The sequence below is a fragment of the Coregonus clupeaformis genome, chromosome 13 (genome assembly GCF_020615455.1).
Source record: "Coregonus clupeaformis isolate EN_2021a chromosome 13, ASM2061545v1, whole genome shotgun sequence".
Lineage (NCBI taxonomy): Eukaryota > Metazoa > Chordata > Actinopteri > Salmoniformes > Salmonidae > Coregonus > Coregonus clupeaformis.
The window spans coordinates 42,545,442-42,563,901 of NC_059204.1; the positions used below are offsets into that span (position 1 = coordinate 42,545,442).

At 42.9% G+C, this 18,460-nt stretch overlaps 1 protein-coding gene across 8 annotated transcripts in view; it reads right to left on the reverse strand.

Moving 5' to 3' along the window:
• Positions 1 to 1,311: 1,311 nt before the first annotated feature.
• Positions 1,312 to 18,460, reverse strand: part of LOC121579514 (latent-transforming growth factor beta-binding protein 3) — a 46,094-nt gene continuing 28,945 nt past the window's right edge. For 3 of the 8 annotated variants that reach the window (XM_041894151.2, XM_041894150.2, XM_041894149.2), the window contains 17 exons: positions 15,525 to 15,656; positions 15,296 to 15,424; positions 15,040 to 15,159; positions 12,407 to 12,529; positions 11,764 to 11,886; positions 11,086 to 11,205; positions 10,775 to 10,903; positions 10,447 to 10,617; positions 7,561 to 7,644; positions 7,294 to 7,422; positions 7,036 to 7,173; positions 6,767 to 6,907; positions 6,134 to 6,262; positions 4,909 to 5,070; positions 4,245 to 4,340; positions 3,965 to 4,096; positions 1,312 to 2,401 (listed from right to left, as the gene is read on the reverse strand). In XM_041894151.2, coding sequence (XP_041750085.2) covers positions 2,226 to 2,401; positions 3,965 to 4,096; positions 4,245 to 4,340; positions 4,909 to 5,070; positions 6,134 to 6,262; positions 6,767 to 6,907; positions 7,036 to 7,173; positions 7,294 to 7,422; positions 7,561 to 7,644; positions 10,447 to 10,617; positions 10,775 to 10,903; positions 11,086 to 11,205; positions 11,764 to 11,886; positions 12,407 to 12,529; positions 15,040 to 15,159; positions 15,296 to 15,424; positions 15,525 to 15,656 — 2,234 coding nt within the window. In that variant the 3' untranslated portion in view covers positions 1,312 to 2,225. The remainder of the gene's footprint in view (positions 2,402 to 3,964; positions 4,097 to 4,244; positions 4,341 to 4,908; positions 5,071 to 6,133; positions 6,263 to 6,766; positions 6,908 to 7,035; positions 7,174 to 7,293; positions 7,423 to 7,560; positions 7,645 to 10,446; positions 10,618 to 10,774; positions 10,904 to 11,085; positions 11,206 to 11,763; positions 11,887 to 12,406; positions 12,530 to 15,039; positions 15,160 to 15,295; positions 15,425 to 15,524; positions 15,657 to 18,460) is intronic. The other 5 variants (XM_041894156.2, XM_041894153.2, XM_041894154.2 and 2 more) reach the window with 4 other exon arrangements.

Sequence of the window (18,460 nt, forward strand, 5' to 3'; positions counted from 1 at the left end):
CAAACTTGATGATGAGTTGGAGACGTGCGTGGTCGAGCAGTCATGGGTGAACACCCCTGTGGGGCCCCCGTGTTGTGGATCAGCGTGGCGGAGGTGTTGTTGCCTACCTTCACCACTTGGGGTCGGCCAGTCAGGAAGTCTGTAGATCATCTGCAGATGGACTATCCAAATAAAGTGTTACCTTTAAGTTTATTTGGAGTAAAATACATTTGAATCTGAAGACAACGTGTGCTGAATTCTACTCTATATAATTATATTCTAAATGATGAAAGTCTGGCAGAAATTGCTCCAGTATAATAAGATATTACATCATAACTACATTAACATTCTGATGAACATGGATGATGTTGACAATGGGCATACAGAATAAATATGTACAAACTATAGACAGGGAGAGCAGGGACCCTGAACATTAAGAACACTTGATCTTTCCATCACATAGACTGATCAGGTGAATCCAGGTTAAAGTTATGATCCCTTATTGATGTCACTTTTAAATCCACTTCAGTCAGTGTAGATGAAGGGGAGGAGACGGGTTCCAGAAGGATTTTTAAAGCCTTGAGACATTTATTGTGTATTTGTGCCATTCAGAGGGTGAATGGTCAAGACAGCAAATGTAAGTGCCTTTGAACGGGGTATGGTAGTGGGTGCCAGGCACACCGGTTTGTGTCAAGAACTTCAACGCTGCTGGATTTTTCACACTCAACAGTTTCCGTGTGTATCAAGAATGGTCCACCACCCAAAGGACATCCAGCCAACTTGACAACTGTGGGAAGCATTGGAGTTTGGTGTACTAAGTGTATACAGTATGTGGATCACAATAGAGTTCTCTCAGCCATTCTCTCTGAAGTACTTTGAAGTCTTCTTTCTTCTCCATCGATCATGACAGGCAGAAGAAAAACTCCTTTCTTCACCAGTTGAATACATCTCTGTCAGATATTCCCTCTTTAATGTCATACTCTGTATCAGTTTCATAGCCAGTCTTAAAGGGGAATGGAAACACTAAAATTCAAGTTCTAAATCTAAGTGTTTCTATTCCCCTTTAATAGATGAGAATTTAACACCAATCAATGACAATGAATATTCAAACAAAGTTATACTGTATATTGATTACAATTTATTTGTTTGGCAGAGGCTCGTCATCTCACTGAGTACATGTAATGTGATTAATTTATGAAGCAATCTGTTCTGTAGTGCATGAGTCTGTGTTGATTTTCTTCTCATGGACAGAACAGGATATGGATGGGAAAAACCTATAATCTCAAAGAAAGAACGAATCCACTTTATAAAGAATACACTCACAAACACACATTTGGTGGTTGACTTCTGCTGTTTAATTTATTTCTCTCAAAAGCCACTTTGGTTCCTTATAATGCATAGGCAAACAAACTCTGTCATTTTGTTAAGAGAAGTCACTAAGTATGTATGCCATTCCATTTACTTTGGGGTCGATTTTCCACCGTACTCCTGAGGATTTCCTCTGGATCCACGAGTTAGGTCTGAATATTACCTTTTACCCCATTTACCTTTAGTCTAGCTTCATTTGCACTCAATATGCACATGTCAACAGTCTACAAGGCACTTAAATGGTTTCCAATGAAGTGCAATTTCCAAAACATCCCGTAAAACAAATGATTACAGGAGCTTGATAGGCACCGATCCAACAGGCAACAAAGTAATCTCCACTTCACATACTGTACAAAACTGGACAATGAAGGAGGACAGAGTCTCTAATATCCCAAAATGTACAATAATGGTCTGCTACTCATATAGGAGTTCAGACACACAGGAAGGAAGTGGGTTTGACAGGAACTTCCTCATCAAACTGCCTGTAGGAGGGCTTAAGATTCATGGATGTATGAGATCAACGCAACAAGGAAACAACTCAACAAATAAACAAAAACACAAGTTTAACAGTCAATGGACACAAACAGTTTAAAAATAATAATAATTACAAAAATACATAAAAATAAACCAAAGCATTTTCTTAATTAGGTATAAGGAAAATAATTGCGAAGAACCAAACTGGAAGCTAATTTCTAATTTCAGCGAAGGAGGAGCCAACAACAACAACACATTTTGTACATTTCAAACATTTCAAACGAGCCCTTTGAAGGCACCACAACGTTTTTTCGAGGGACAGGCAGGCACATACTGAATATTGAACTTATAAGACAGAGGGGTTGCATGTGTGTATTTATGTATGTTCGACAGAGATACAGTTCTTATAGAGCCCTGGTACGGACATGTTGGACCTTCGTGCCTGGTACACACATGTTGGGCCTTCGTGCAGGGACAAAGCCATTTTTGCAGTAGCACTTGAACGAGCCTATCGTGTTGACACAGCGGGCATTCTTGCATGGATTAACTCGGACCCCTGGTTCAGCACACTCATCAATATCTGAAAAGAGAGAGAGGGAGAGAGAAAGAGGGAGATGGTTTGACACAAAACAGAGAGCTTGCCATCTGCCTGCACATCAATTTACATATAAACAATGTTCCCTCAAATTTTTTGGGGCGCTGAGCAAATGTTAGGTCTGCTGAGCGCAAACTTAAACGTTGTGAAAATTCTGTGCAACGTTTGGCACGCGTTTACTGTGAACACTGAGGCTGTACCCGCTTTAAGTTACAGTTATAACAGTGGCCAAGTAGGCTACTGTGGCTATTTGATCATAATGTAGGCATTATAGAGAGGCCTACCATCAAAAACAATAGAGAAAATGCATCCCATAACATTTTAACCTGTAAATAGCTGTTCTGTCATTCAGCCTACAGTAGCAGGCAATGTGTGGTGTTCAATGTAGGCCTACATTCCGTGAGACTTTTGGAAAAAATATGCAGGGCTTGATATGAACCTGTTTATCCACTTGTCCTTCGGACAAGGAGGTGACTGAAAACGTGCTGTTTAATGCAAGAAACCACTTTACAAAATAAAGTTCATTATTATTCCCATACCATTATTACAGAGAATCAGACAAATTATGCTACCCTCTGCCTATTGGCAACTTAGCTTATTCAAGCCTGTCTCAAAATACAACACTGCCTCTTTAAGAGAGAAACAATGCTCTTTACCTGACTCGTTTTTCAAAGATGTCTAGAAATGCACACGTTTTGTACTCTTGTAAGAAGCAACCATTTCCCCATTGCTGACTAGAAATTAGCTATAACTGGGCTAATAACTCACTTACTAGCAAAGAATATTAACAAATGTGTACACGTGGCTACATGCAGCTCACGCTTTGATCTCAAAACAAGTGTATCTACTCATGCTGTAAACACAGTCCAGTTCAAAGTGGATGGCACAGATCCATATATGGTAATTGTCTATTTGCATATAGGGATACTGCAGCTCTGATTGGTTAATGCCGCACCGGTCTGTAGAGTATGGGCTGAGATGTGCCTGTCAATGCAATAGAATCCTACTCTGGTGCGTTCTGCCTACAAGAAAATCTCTTGCATAGTTAGTTTTGCATACTAAGTCTTGCATAGTTTGTTATGTTTCGGTATATTGCATTGAAAGTGGCTAATATTGGCAATTCCCACAGTAGAGGGAAACGTTGATAGTGTTAACTAAAGGGGAAAACTAGAAAGTTGAGTGAAGTTCAGTCTCGTGCTTCTCTGCGTGGACTGATATTTCTCCTGTGCGGTAGTCCCGTGGAGCTGGGGCCGCGCACACACGCACGCAGCTTAGAGGGAACATTGCATATAAAATCAACAACCAGATGTTCTTTTAAATGCTAAATACAATTTCAGACATGTCTGTCAAAACACTTCAACAAAGGACAACAGCTACAAATTATACAGAGACTCTTCTGTTCGCAGAATTGATGAGCATCCAAATTGGCATCCACCTAAAGATTGAGATGACTGAACTGAAGCTAAAATGCAAGCATTCGCCTTCCCTCTAATCCAACCCAAAGTTAAAGGGAAGCAGACAGACAGAATATGTGGATTGTCAACATACCTGTGCAGCGGGTGCGGGAGTGGTCCAGCCTAAAGCCTGTGTTGCACTCACACATAGTGCCCAAGTAGGAACGCACACAGCGACCATTGGCACAACTACACTCATCTGAGTCCTCTTCTGAACTGTCCCCTTCTGAGCCAAAACAGAAAGAGAGAGAGAATGAAAGATACAGGAGAGAGGGAGAGAAAATATTATTATAGTGGTGTGATGGTTGAGGGTGTGCTCTGAGGTAAATTCATAAACAAATTCAGAGTGTAATCAAATATATTACAGGCCTTACCAATACCTGGGTTGTAGTTGGCGAAAGCTGCCAGGAAATCTCCCTCACCATCAGACTCTGTCTCCAAGTGCATCTCACACAGCCGGTTAAAGATCCCTGAATGAGACAAATAGTTAAGTCTTCTTAAAGGCCCAGTGCAGTCAAAATTCTGTTTTACCTGTGTTTTATATCATATTGTACAACAGCTGATGAAACTAACACTGTAAAAGTGTAACGAATGTGATCAGTGTTATTTCCTGATAGTTGCTGGTTGAAAATACAATCTACACAGGACCTTCTAATCAGCAGGTTTGCATGGGCGGGAGTTTCGGCTTTCCATGGTAACATCACCATGCGGTAAATTGGTTAATAGACCAATAACAAAGATAGTTACAAACATCTCTGCCAATAACAGCTAGTTTTCAATTTTCCTATCCCCACTCAGACCACTCCCAGACAGCCCTTTGCTAAATTAAAAAAAAAGAAGAAGCTATTTTTGTCAATTTTAATGGAACTCTGTTACAGTAATGTACTTAATTGTTACCCAGAAATGATTTGATATTAAAACAGATGCATTGGACCTTTAAGTTATTAGTATTAGACTATTTATGCTGATATGGGCAAAGCTGAAACTGAAGTGACCAGCAGACCAAAAACCAGTGAAGGAAATGTTGCTGGTGCCCACCGGAGTTTCTCTGGGGGCAGGTCCTACACTCAGGGCCCCATCCACGGCCATAGTGACAGCAGCACTCAGAGTAGGTGACCACCAAACCGTTCCTGGGGTGGCTGCAGATCAGGTCCTCATCCACCTGCAGGAAACACACGTCCTTATGGGCCGCTGTGCGGTCTGTGGGTGGGAGAGAGAGAGAGAGAGAGAGAGAGAGAGAGAGAGAGAGAGAGAGAGAGAGAGAGAGAGAGAGAGAGAGAGAGAGAGAGAGAGAGAGAGAGAGAGAGAGAGAGAGAGAGAGAGAGAGAGAGAGAGAGAGAGAGAGAGAGAGAGAGAGAGAGAGAGAGAGAGGAATCTTAAGTATTATTCAATCAAATAAAGAAGCCAATCTTTGCTCCTGCATTATGCAATCAGGCCAGATCCTGAAACTTTTCATGACTTCTATGATTAAGCAAGTAATTGCTCAGCATGTTAACAGCCAGCAGGTAGATATGAATAAGTGATGAGGCCTAGCTTGAGGTGGTAGGGCTCAGAGCTACACCAGTCCTCTGCTCTGCACATTCATTTACGGTCACACATCACACACAAAGATGGAGCCATAAAGATCCATAAAGACCAGCTAGACACAATAAAGTAAAAGCTGTTTTGTCAATGCAAACTTGTGAGAGTTTACAACAAAATTATTGAAAGAAAGTAACACAATCACAAGAGTAATGTCACAACAACGTATCCAACATGTTACAACATCACATGTATCACAATAGTAAACAGTTTGGTTAAAAGGAGAAACATTGCTTTGGAGAAAGGAAGGTGCAGAAAATGCCACAAGCCATCTCATTTGCCTCCATTTTATGTCTACTTCTCTGACACACAAGCAAGTGCACACAATGAAGGATGAAGTAATAAAGTGTTTTCCTGTGACTATGCAAGCTTAGTGGGACAACCACGGAAACTGAGAAATGGGCAACAGAGATCACACTGAATCTATAGAACTGAGATCACATTGACTAACTCAAGTCTCATGAACTCGCTCACTAAACTGAGAGTGTGTTTCTATAGAAACAAGCAAGAGGGGGAGTGGTGAGCCTGTGCATAGGGTCAGTATTGGGGAGAGGGGGCTCAAAAGGGGAGGAGTTAAAAAGAGTAGCAGGAGTGGCAGGTGTACAGGTAAGCCAAAACTCAGGTGAGCTAAGCACTGATTGGTCAGGCTCAGGCGAGCTGAGCGCCGATTGGTTATACCCACCGTCATAGACACACTGTTTGAGCGCTGCGCTGAAGGTGAGGGGCTGGGTACATATACAGTGAAAGGAGCCGGGCGTGTTCACACACCTCCCATTCTTACAGTACGAGGGGTCCTGGCACTCATTGATATCTGCAAGGGCACCACAGACACCACAAACACGGTTACACAACCTACGGATGGATGGACACCAGCCTGGGGCGAGCTCACAGCTTAAAGTGACGTTGAACAGGCCTGCAGGCAGATCACTACGTTACACTGCTTCCTGAGAGCATGCAGAGTGTTTGGGTGTCTATCGGTACAACAGTGAACACGGGCCAGGAGGTGGCTATAGGACCAGGGTTGTGTTTGAGTTTATCTCTGATGTATGTGACAGACATGAGGTTATGTAAATGTCAGAGCGGGTGAGGCTGAAGGGGCAGGTCTGGCTGATTAGTAGTGTTAGACTGGAACTAACATTAAAAAACATGATCTCATTCAACCTTCATACACACAGCCACCCCTGAGAACCAACCCACTGTGAACTAGACTGCCCAGCCTCTCTCACAACACCACCACCATCCAGTCATCCGTCCTGAGCTTCCTGAACCCACCTCCTGCCCTGCTAAGGACAGCAGTACCCTCTCCTCCACTCACCAGCCTGCTCCTCTGGGGTCACACAGCTGTTGCGGTCGGTGGCCAGTATCCAGGGGGGAGAGCAGATACAGTAGTAGGATCCAGGGGTGTCCACACAGTGGCCATTCTTACAGTTCAACGAGTCCTGACACTCATCCACACCTGCAACAACACAAACACACTGCTGACTTAACACCAGTCCTCTTCTATGGCCTATACTGTACTGTACCTCCCTGTGTGTGCGGATGCGGGTACAGTATGTACAGTAGAGGGCTCTACCCAGATCTCACCTGCCACCGTGGGGATGACACACTTCTTATTGGAGGCTTCGTAGATCCAGGGGGACTTACAGGTGCAGTAGAAGGAGCCTCTGGTGTTCTTACACTGACCGTTGGTACACAGAGACTCGTCGTGGCACTCATTCACATCTGAGGAGAAGACACATTAACATAGAGGATCTGTGACTAAATGGGATATCTGATGTGTATTCGTATGTAATGAAATAGAGGTGTGTTTTGGTGCAGGCAGGTGGGTCTCTGGTGGGTTACCGATGCACTCCAGTAGGTTGCTGTCGTAGTAGAAGCCCTGTTGGCAGTAACATTCATAGCCAGGCTGTGTGTTCATACAGCGGCCCTCCTTACAGATCTCATTGGAGAACAGCACACACTCATCGATATCTGTACACAGAGGGACAGGAACACAGATTTCAACACAAACAAACTCCCCCTGAGAACAAATACTGTCATGTAAATGAATGCTGTAAATCAGATAACAGCAAACCTACAGTGTTGGGTTGTGGTTGTGTAGCTACTCACCTCTGTGGACAGACAGGCCATAGTCAGTTACTCCCTCCTCATGGTAGAAACCTCTGCCCACTGGACACAGGGAGTGGAACTCAGCTGGTTGAGAGAAAAACAGGAAATCAATTAAACAATGTACTTATCACACTTTACCTATTCACTTAATTCACCTGCTTTTAGTAATCAATGAATGACATTGAACAGCTCAAATAACTGAACTGACCCCCAGCCCACTTGATGGTTTGTTAAACTAGTGTGTATGTTGTTGGTCCAGGGGTAAAAGCCCCCCAAAAAATCAGATGACTGAAACTTCACTCACATCGATTGTCTGGGGCCAAGTTAACCTCCCCTTTCATGTAAGAAAGTCATGACCATAATGCTTTTAGGCAAAGATAATCATTTTGTACATGTATTAAACTGCGAGTTTCACCAATTCCAGTCCTCTTGCTTAATGAAAAATTTATGAAAATAAAATGAAGTTGACACCATATATACTGAACAGAAAAAAAAACGGGCCTGGGAGGGCACTTGGGAGCCAGGCCCACCCACTGGGGAGCCAGGACCAGCCAATCAGAATTAGTTTTTCCCTACAGAAGGGCTTTACTACAGACAGAAATAGTCCTGCCAAATTCTCAAAACAACTTTGGAGGAGGCTTATGGTAGATAAATTAACATTCAGTTATCTGGCAACAGCTCTGTTGGACATTCCTGCAGTCAGTATGCCAATTGCACGCTTCCTCAAAACTTGAGACATCTGTGGCATTGTGTTGTGTGAAAAAACTGCACATTTTAGAGTAGCCTTTTATTGTCTCCAGCACAAGGGACACCTGTGTAATGATCATGCTGTTTAATCAGCTTCTTGATATGCCAAACCTGTCAGGTGGATGGATTATCTTGGCAAAGGAGAAATGCTCACTAACAGGGATGTCCCCTGTAGCTCAGTTGGTAGAGAATGGTGCTTGCAACGCCAGGGTTGTGGGTTCGTTTCCTACGGGGGGCCAGTATGAAAATGTATGCACTCACTAACTGTAAGTCACTCTGGATAAGAGCGTCTGCTAAATGACAAAAAATGTAAAATATAAAATACAAATGTAAACAAATTTGTTCACAATAAAAAAATGCTTTTTGTGCGTATGGAACATTTCTGGGATCTTTTATTTCAGCTCATGAAACATGGGACCAACATTTTACATGTTGCATTTATATTTTTGTTCAGTATAAAATGTAATTTCCACCTCCAGAAATGGGCCCAATAAAATTTGTAAAAATTATGTAAAAATGATTTTAACATATTGGACCATGCATATAGCCTATGCATGGTCTATATTATCAGATGTGCTATTAGCAATAAGCATAATAACCTATAACCCAACTGATGAAGGATAGTGGCTATAAAATGTACATGGGCTGAAGCATGGGGTTTATCCATCTGCATTTACCCCATTGGACACAACATCCTGATTGTTATTATTATTAATTTTTATTATTTTATTATAAATACGAATATATAAATAATTATTATTCACACAAAAAATGATATATATTTTTTGTTTCTATTACAAAGTATGTCATTTCCCTTTTAAGACAACTTGCCCCTTTAAGAGCTCTGTTGCGCAGCTGCCCTAAACCATGCTTGATACTCAGGTTGTAATGTAAAACTGTATTTGTAAAATGATGCCACACTCGCAATTGAAGGAGTAGAGAAATAAACATGGTAGAAGTGTAAAACTGGGATCTCCCACTTTTTTTTCCACAAAGGACAAAACTGCTTTCAAAGTACATTTGCCAAAACTGCTTTTAAAAGTGTTTTCCTGCAATTGCATTAAGAATTGTTGTGCATTGACTGCTTGCAACTTGAATGCGCCTCGAGCAGCCTGGTCTCATAGACTAGACGTAACATAGTAAATGTATATCTATGAAACCAAATTAATATGATATGTTACATTTGGTATGGTTACATAAGACAGGCGGCTACTTAAGTCAAAAAACGAAAGTAGGGTGGTTGGTCGGGGTAGATGGGTGGGCGTATAACGTGAACCCAAAGGTTGCGACATTGAATCTCATCATGGACAACTTTAATATTTTTTGCCAATTAGCAACTTTTCAACTACTTACACATTTTTAGCTACTTTGCAACTACTTCCCCTAACCTTAACCCTTTTAGCTAACCCGTCCCCTAACCTTAACCCTAACCCTAACCCCAACCCCTAGCCTAGCTAACATTAGCCACCTAGCCACCTTGCTAGAATTAATAATATGTCATATGTTTTGCAAATTCATAACATATTGTATGTTTTGTAAATTCGTAACATATAATACGAATTTTAATTCATAACATTTCATACGATATGGGTGATGGACATCCACAAATGAATACATACCATACGAAACATAACATATCACACTAAATTGCTTTTCTCAGATTTACTTACAAAATAATACAAAATGCTCTGAGACCAGGTTGCCTTGAGATATATTTATCTGGCATAGAACACATAACAAAAAGCCAACTAGGTAAATAGGCAAACTATTCTACTATGTGGTTGTCTGGTTTTGTTTTAATAACAACATTACATGGCAAAAATAGTAGCACTGGAAAGTTACATCCTGAGTGATAAAGTATAGGCTTTGATTTACTTTCCAGCAGCTACAGTAGGCTTCACACTGCTGTCTGAATTGACCACTGCTGTGGTGCTCATTATAGACTATTTATTCCCTTCATCAGAACATCGGGGTGTCATCAACAATCATGTATGTCAGTTCAGTGCACACATCTAACAGAGAAAATAAAATATTTGAGAATACATTTATTTGGAAATATATTTCGTTGAACAGACATGCTTCTGACTATATTAGGCTATGTCATCGCTTTAACCCCTGTGTTGGGCCTGAGGTACGTACATGAGTGGTAGACGGGGCAGGGGTAGATCTCACAGTGGTCTCCCCAGCCCACACCGATGGAGCAGCAGCACTCCTGCTTGGTGACGTTGGTGGCCAGGACACTGTCACAGAACACTGTGTCATCCAGGTTCAGGTAACACTCCTTCTTATCCTCCACGTCTACCTCAATCTCTGGAGGGGCAGAGAGGAAATAGATTGGAGTGTGTGACTGTGTGTGTGTGTGTGTGTGTGTGTGTGTGTGTGTGTGTGTGTGTGTGTGTGTGTGTGTGTTGTACATGTAGAATATAGCTATATGGAGAGAGGGATGAGAGGATATCAGAAATCTTACCCTCACAGCTGTGCTTGTCCTCAGACAGGATGAAGCCGTCTTTGCACACACACACATAGGAGCCCTGTCTGTTCTCACAGACACCATGAGGCTGACACAGACCCCTGTCTGTCGCACACTCATCTATGTCTGGGTGGGAACGAGAGAGAGGGAGAGGGAGAATGTGTTACAAACATCTGCTACAATCCTCATGACTTCCATTAAGCTTGAATTATGACAGTTTCCACTGGTTACAGAGCTCAACTGCCAGAATGGTTAACACTAATGATTTATCTCCCTGAAACTCATGGAGAGGGTGGAGACAGACTGACCTTGGCACCGCCTCCCTCCGACCAGCATGTAACCCTTCTGACATTCACAGCGGTAGGATCCCATGCTGTTGATACAGCGCCCCCTCTGGCAGTTAGAGGGACGCTCACATTCATTTACATCTGAGGGAGGAAAAGAACGATCAAACAGCGGCCATGTATTTGATCAGCAGCTCTATACAGTGAACCATAGGCGGCGTACCCAATAGGCTAGGGGAAGCTAAGCTTCCCTTAAAGTAAATTGAATTACATTTGCCAAAAATATATATAATTACTTCTGCCTATACAGAAATAAATAAAATAATTCAAAATACTACACCAGAAAACATGATTGAGCCACAGAGGTTCATTTGTATCTTTAAAATGTTTTGCTGTGGATTGTTTTAAATCACAAGGGGGGGTATTCAGTTCCGGTGAGCTCCTGCCCAAGTCAAGCACTGGCGAACAGTACCCAATCTAGGTACTTATCACACTAGGAATATATTGCTTTCGTCTGCAAATGTGATGATAGATGCATGCAATGCATTATTATAAAGGAAAATGTTTATGGTAAACAAATAGCTTCCCCAAATCTGAAACGTATGTGCTGCCTATGCAGTGAACATATTACTCATACTTCACTAGTAGTGTAATAATGTTGTAACAATTAAGCTATAGTGAGTAATAAGAGGTAGCTCCTGCCTTCACAATGGCTGCCCTCCTGAGTACGCTGGTATCCTGGGTAGCACTGGCACTGGAAGGAGCCTTCTGTGTTGACACAGCGCCCGTTGGCACACAGTCTGTCATCCTCACACTCGTCAATGTCTGGAGGGGAGAGAGGAGGAGACACATGCAGCCTGTCAATAGAACCTGTATACCCATTAAAATAATAAGATCACGTTATTGGTCAATTGCACCCAAGGTCCAACCGAAAATTTACTTTTAACCCAACCCCTCCGAAAGACACATATGCATACACATACAGTACATATGCAGGTTTTGGAGAGGTGCAGGGGTCTGCCACACTGGGAGCCAGAGGAGCTGTTGGTGTTAAGTGCCTTGCTCAAAGGCACAATGGCAGGAAATTGCATCTAGGATTTGATACCAGCAACCCTCCGGTTGCGAGCTCACTTCATGACAGATTTTTCCCGTCGTACCCGGGATATCGAACTGGCAACTGTCTGGATGCTGGCTCAACTCTCTAACCGCTAGGCTACCTAGTTCTCTTTTTTCAATATTGTGCAGAAATACTGGTAACCACTACACCACTGCAAGTCTGCAAGCATATAATAGTGTCTGTGCAGCACTAAGATATATTCTATTTAACATTAATCAGTGCACTGACCTCTGCAGTCTTTGCTGTCTGCTGCTGGGAGGAAGCCCTCGTTACAGAGGCAGCGGTAGGTTCCTGGGAGGTTCTCACAGCGCCCGTTCGGACACACACCGCGCTTCTGGCACTCATTGACATCTAGTGGAGAGGTAGAGGGGTTGCAGGGGGTAGGGGTGGAGTAGGGGAGGGATGGAAACAGTCAGTCATACAGAGGAATACTAGCTCTGGACTGGCCCAGTGCCTGTTGGCATCCTGCCTGCTGGCCCTGTGTGTCTGGGGCAGACTCCCTCTGGCTGATTTACTGACTATGACTGATCAAATCCATTCTCTACATCACACACAGCTCTGAATAGTGAATACCTTCAATGTCATGGTTCAGACAAAACTAACTGGGGAAGATCAACATATTGAATGTTCAGATTCAATATTCTAATTGCTGATTTGACTTGCTATCACTGTTTCCATTATGACTATCCTCTTAGTAATGCCAACTATGGTAGCATGGCCACTAGGTGGCAATACATCACCAAATGTAATGGCTCAAGTTAGAAAAGGTATAACATTTACATTTACGTCATTTAGCAGACGCTCTTATCCAGAGCGACTTACAGTTAGTGAGTGTAGTTTTTCATACTGGCCCCCCGTGGGAAACGAACCCACAACCCTGGCGTTGCAAACGCCATGCTCTACCAACTGAGCTACATCCCTGCCGGCCAATCCCTCCCAATTGTGCGCCGCCCCGTGGGTCTACCGGTCGCGGCCGGCTACGACAGAGCCTGGATTCTAACCAGGATCTCTAGTGGCACAGCTAGCACTGCGATGCAGTGCCTTAGACCACTGCGCCACTCGGGAGGCACATATATACAACAGTGAGATAGATAGTTATAGCAGTTATGGAGGCTCCTCAGAGGACGAAGGGGAGTACCATCCTCCTCAGTGAATTTCATAAAACGTAAAATTGCAAAACATTTACAAAGTTATCATTTTTAGATAAAACTATACTAAATATAATCACGTCACCAAATAATTGATTAAAACAAACTATTTTGCAAAGAAGGTCTACAGTAGCCTCAACAGCACTCTGTAGGGTAGCACCATGGTGTAGCCGGAGGACTGCTAGCTTCCGTCCTCCTCTGGGTACATTGACTTCAATACAAAACCTAGGAGGCTCATGGTTCTCACCCCCTTCCATAGACTTACACAGTAATTATGACAACTTCCAGAGGACGTCTTCCAGCCTATCAGAGCTCTTTCAGCATGAACTGACATGTTGTCCACCCAATCAAAGGATCATAGAATTATCTAGTACTGAAAGCATAAGCTACAGCTAGCTAGCACTGCAGTGTATAACATGTGGTGAGTAGTTGAATCAAAGAGAGAAAGACAATAGTTGAACAGTTTTGAACAAATAAAGATCTTCCAAAATGAAGGAGAAGCAAAAGGGAAATAGAGAGAGAGAGAGATTGTCAGTTTATTTCACTTTCAGTTTCACTTACTTAGCTAGCAAATGCAGCTAGCTAGTGTAGCCTACTGAAACACCCTGCTCAAACAGAGGGATGCTATATTAGCTAGCTGGCTATGACTTTCCAACACAACACTGGAACTCTTTCAAGTCAAGGTAAGCTTTTGGTATTACTAATTTATTGCCACCGGGGATCGCCGGTGTAACTGCTTACTGACTGTATACTGTAACGTTACTTCATAATTGTAGCAGGTTTACTAAAGCATTCCGTGTGGCTCAGTTGGTAGAGCATGGCACTTGCAACGCCAGGGTTGTGGGTTTGATTCCCACGGGGGATCAATACGAAAAAAGTATGAATATTTATGAACTCACTACTGTAAGTCGCTCTGGATAAGAGCGTCTGCTAAATGACAAAAATGTAAAATGTTAGTTCTATTAGCTATGCTGACTATGACCTTACTTTAGCTAATATGGTGACAACGATGTAGGCTGTATGTAGTGGTTTGGCTTGGAAAGGTTTTTTCGCCTGGTCACATACAGCTGATGTGTTGTGCATTGAAGTCCACAAGCAAAGGGAAGAGGTGAGAGGAGGAGAGCGACAAGGAATACAAAGTGGCTGCTATGAAAGTTAACTGTGTTTACGCGTGATCAGGGGTGTATTAATTCCACCGATTCTGTTGAAAAATGTTTCTTCAACGGAAGCAAACGGAACAAAACGGGGATAAACATCTGAATTTGCCAAATAGAAACTCTTGTTTGCAACTGTTGGACTAATGATTACACCCTATATCAGCTAGATGCAGGCAAGAGTGTGCAAGGCGGTATTGAATGTCACTGTCTGTCCATGTGTCACTATCTGTGACCTCAAATTTGTCTCTCGACCTGTGTGTAGCTACGTTGTAAACTTTCATTCATAGGCTAGGTTGTAGCAACCTCATGATGGGTATAGGGAAAATTTTTGTATCATGTAGTAGCCTAAACCTATCACTGTTACATTGAACTGGGTGAATGGAATATGAGTGAGAGTCATCCAATATGCTGTAATAGAAATAAGGCCATGCTCATGAAAAAAAAATTGTCCTCCTCATCTTAAATGGCACTGACCGCCACTGAGTTATAGGTGATACAAATAGTTGATTGGTGTGTGTTCTCTTTAGTATGCATACATAAAGTTATTGGCTCTCACCGTAGCAGACCCCATCCTGGGCCTGGTGACCAGTTGAGCAGGGAACACACTCATAGGAGCCTGGGATGTTCTCACACTGCTCATTGGGACAGCTGCTGGGGTCCAGACACTCATTTATATCTGAGACATTAGAGACAAACACAGATATGAGACAAACACAGACACACATAAACATTATTAAACCAATGCGGACACATATACATATACTGTACGTACACACACAAAGGAATATAAGGGCAACAGATGCAGCTCTTACCTTCACAGGCTGGCTGGCGTTGTGACTTGCTCCTGAAGCCTTTCTGACACTCACACTTGTAGGACCCTGGCAGGTTAACACACTGACCCCCCTGCCCACAGATGTCAGGCTTGGAGCACTCATTCACATCTAAAGATAAGTTCAAAACACCCTCATGAGAAATCCCACAATGTGAAGACTAAAAGATAACATTTGAACAATTGAACCCACACCACACCACACCACTCACCTATACACCTGAGCTTCCCATGGTACACCAGGAGCTTGTAGCCATGGAGACAGCGGCAGCGGTAGGAGCCTTCTGTGTTGATGCAGATTCCTCTGCTGTGGCCACATGGCTCAGCGTCACATTCATCATCATCTGGCAGAGAGGGATAACTTGGAAGTTTAGAGAATTGGGAGGTTACAACTCTTTTAGAGAATTAACACGCAAGTTCAATTGACTACAGCTCAGCGTTCAACACCATAGTGCCCTCAAAGCTCATCACTAAGCTAAGGATCCTGGGACTAAACACCTCCCTCTGCAACTGGATCCTGGACTTCCTGACGGGCCGCCCCCAGGTGGTAAGGGTAGGTAACAACACATCTGCCACGCTGATCCTCAACACGGGGGCCCCTCAGGGGTGCGTGCTCAGTCCTCTCCTGTACTCCCTGTTTACCCATGACTGCATGGTCAGGCACGACTCCAACACTATCATTAAGTTTGCCGACGACACAACAGTGGTAGGCCTGATCACCGACAACGATGAGGCAGCCTATAGGGAGGAGGTCAGAGACCTGGCCGTGTGGTGCCAGGATAACAACCTCTCCCTCAACGTGACCAAGACAAAGGAGATGATTGTGGACTACAGGAAAAAAAGAGGACTGAGCACGCCCCCATTCTCATCGACGGGCTGTAGTGGAACAGGTTGAGAGCTTCAAGTTCTTTGGTGTCCACATCACCAACAAACTATCATGGTCCAAACACACCAAGACAGTCGTGAAGAGGGCACGACAAAGCCTATTCCCCCTCAGGAGACTGAAAAGATTTGGCATGGGTCCTCAGATCCTCAAAATATTCTACAGCTGCACCATCAAGAGCATCCTGACTGGTTGCATCACCGCCTGGTATGGCAACTGCTCGGCCTCCGACCGCAAGGCACTACAGAGGGTAGTGCGTCCGGCCCAGTACATCACTGGGGCCAAGCTTCCTGCCATCCAGGACCTCTATACCAGGCGGTGTCAGAGGAGCGGCAAGCGGTACCGGAGCGCCAAGTCTAGGTCCAAAAGGCTTCTCAACAGCTTCTACCCCCAAGCCATAAGACTCCCGAACAGCTAATCATGGCTACCCAGACTATTTGCACTGCCCCCCCACCCCCACCCCATCTTTTTACGCTGCTGCTACTCTGTTAATTATTTATGCATAGTCACTTTAACTCTACCCACATGTACATATTACCTCAACTACCTCAACTAGCCGGTGCCCCTGCACATTGACTCTGCACCGGTACCCCCCTGTATATAGCCCCCCTACTGTTATTTTATTTTACTTTTGGTCTTTTTTTCTCAACACTTTTTGTTGTTGTTGTTTTATTTTACTTTTTTATTAAAAAAATAAATGCATTGTTGGTTAAGGGCTGTAAGTAAGCATTTCATGGTAATGTCTACACCTGTTGTATTCGGCACATGTGGCAAATAAAATTTGATTTGATTTGATTTGACTAGTTTCAGGAAACTAGGCATATGTCACGCATCACTACTTCACAGGAAATGCATTTGAACGTAAACATACATTTTTTAGCAAAATGCGTTTTTTGGCAGAAATGCATTCTGGAATGTGACCTTTCATGTGCCTTAATAACAAAATTGTATACCATCTGTAAATACGAATACAATTGTTAAATTACGAGCCTAGTTGGTTTAGCCACGGAAAAAGACAGGAACCTTCCCGCTAGCCATGAGATAATGGATGGGCTGGACATGCCGAGAGATGAGTTCGGATTGGTCTGCCATGTAGCACGCTTCTGTCTATAACAAAGGGCTGCTCAGTATGTGTAGGTAATCCTTTCGAACGCAGGTTTTTAAAAAAGATATCACAAATAACTGCAAAAGTGTTGCTCTCCACTTTCTGGAGGACAGAGTTTTGAAATCAGTGGAATGCCCGGTGGAAGCAGAGTATGATAGCTAAGGAGATGGAGAAAATTCTGCCGTTTGATTGCAAATATGCGGAGGGAGTCGAAAAGAGAACACACAGAAGGCTGTTGTATAAAACACCTGTCTCCAGATTACAGATGCATATATGGCATCCATGACAGAGATGGAGAAGCGTTCATCCATGTATACGGGTAAGAGAGCTAGCTACATTATCAGATATTATATGTTTCAAATTCTGTCCGAAAGTCATTTTCATTGCAAGTTAAAGCGTACTGTTAGCTAGCTAGCTAACGTTAGCTGGCTGGCTCGCTAGCTAACTTTACATGTATGATCTGTGTAGTAAGAGTATTCATATCTCAGAGCCATTTGCATTACTAGTTATAGCCTAATGTTAGCTAGCTAGCTAACATTGAATTTAGTTGGTTAGCTACCTGCAGATTCATGCAGGGTAGTAACGTTATGAGTTGGGATTATGCTTCATTGTCTAAACAAAAGACTCCACTATGCAAGGTACCATTTCACTGTACCGTTTACACCTTCTGTATCCTGTGCATGTGACAAATAAACTTTGATTTTATTTGATATAGTGTGTGTTTACCAGAGACGGTAATGTGAAGAACAACATGACCTGCACCAACGTCCAATTAGGATATAACGTTAGACCAACAAGACAGTGTCCAAGTTCTAAAATTCTCCAGTAGAATGGTTTTATTTAGTCACACTCACAACCGTAAGCTATTTTCTGTAATTAGCTTGCCATTAACCTGTAAATAATGATCTTGTAGTGAGTTTATTTTCCTGTAATAATGAATACAAATTAGCTAAAGTTAAGACGTTGTCAGCTATATAATATGGTCATTATTTGAACTGGTTAGCCAGCTAACTTAATGTTAGCTAGCTAGCTAACAAGCTAGAAACTAACCAAAACATTGTTTAGAAAGTTGCTTTTAGTAGGCCTCCCGAGTGCATCGCAGTGTTGCGGCATCACTACAGCCTGGGGTTTGATCCCAGGCTGTGTCATTTCCAGCCGTG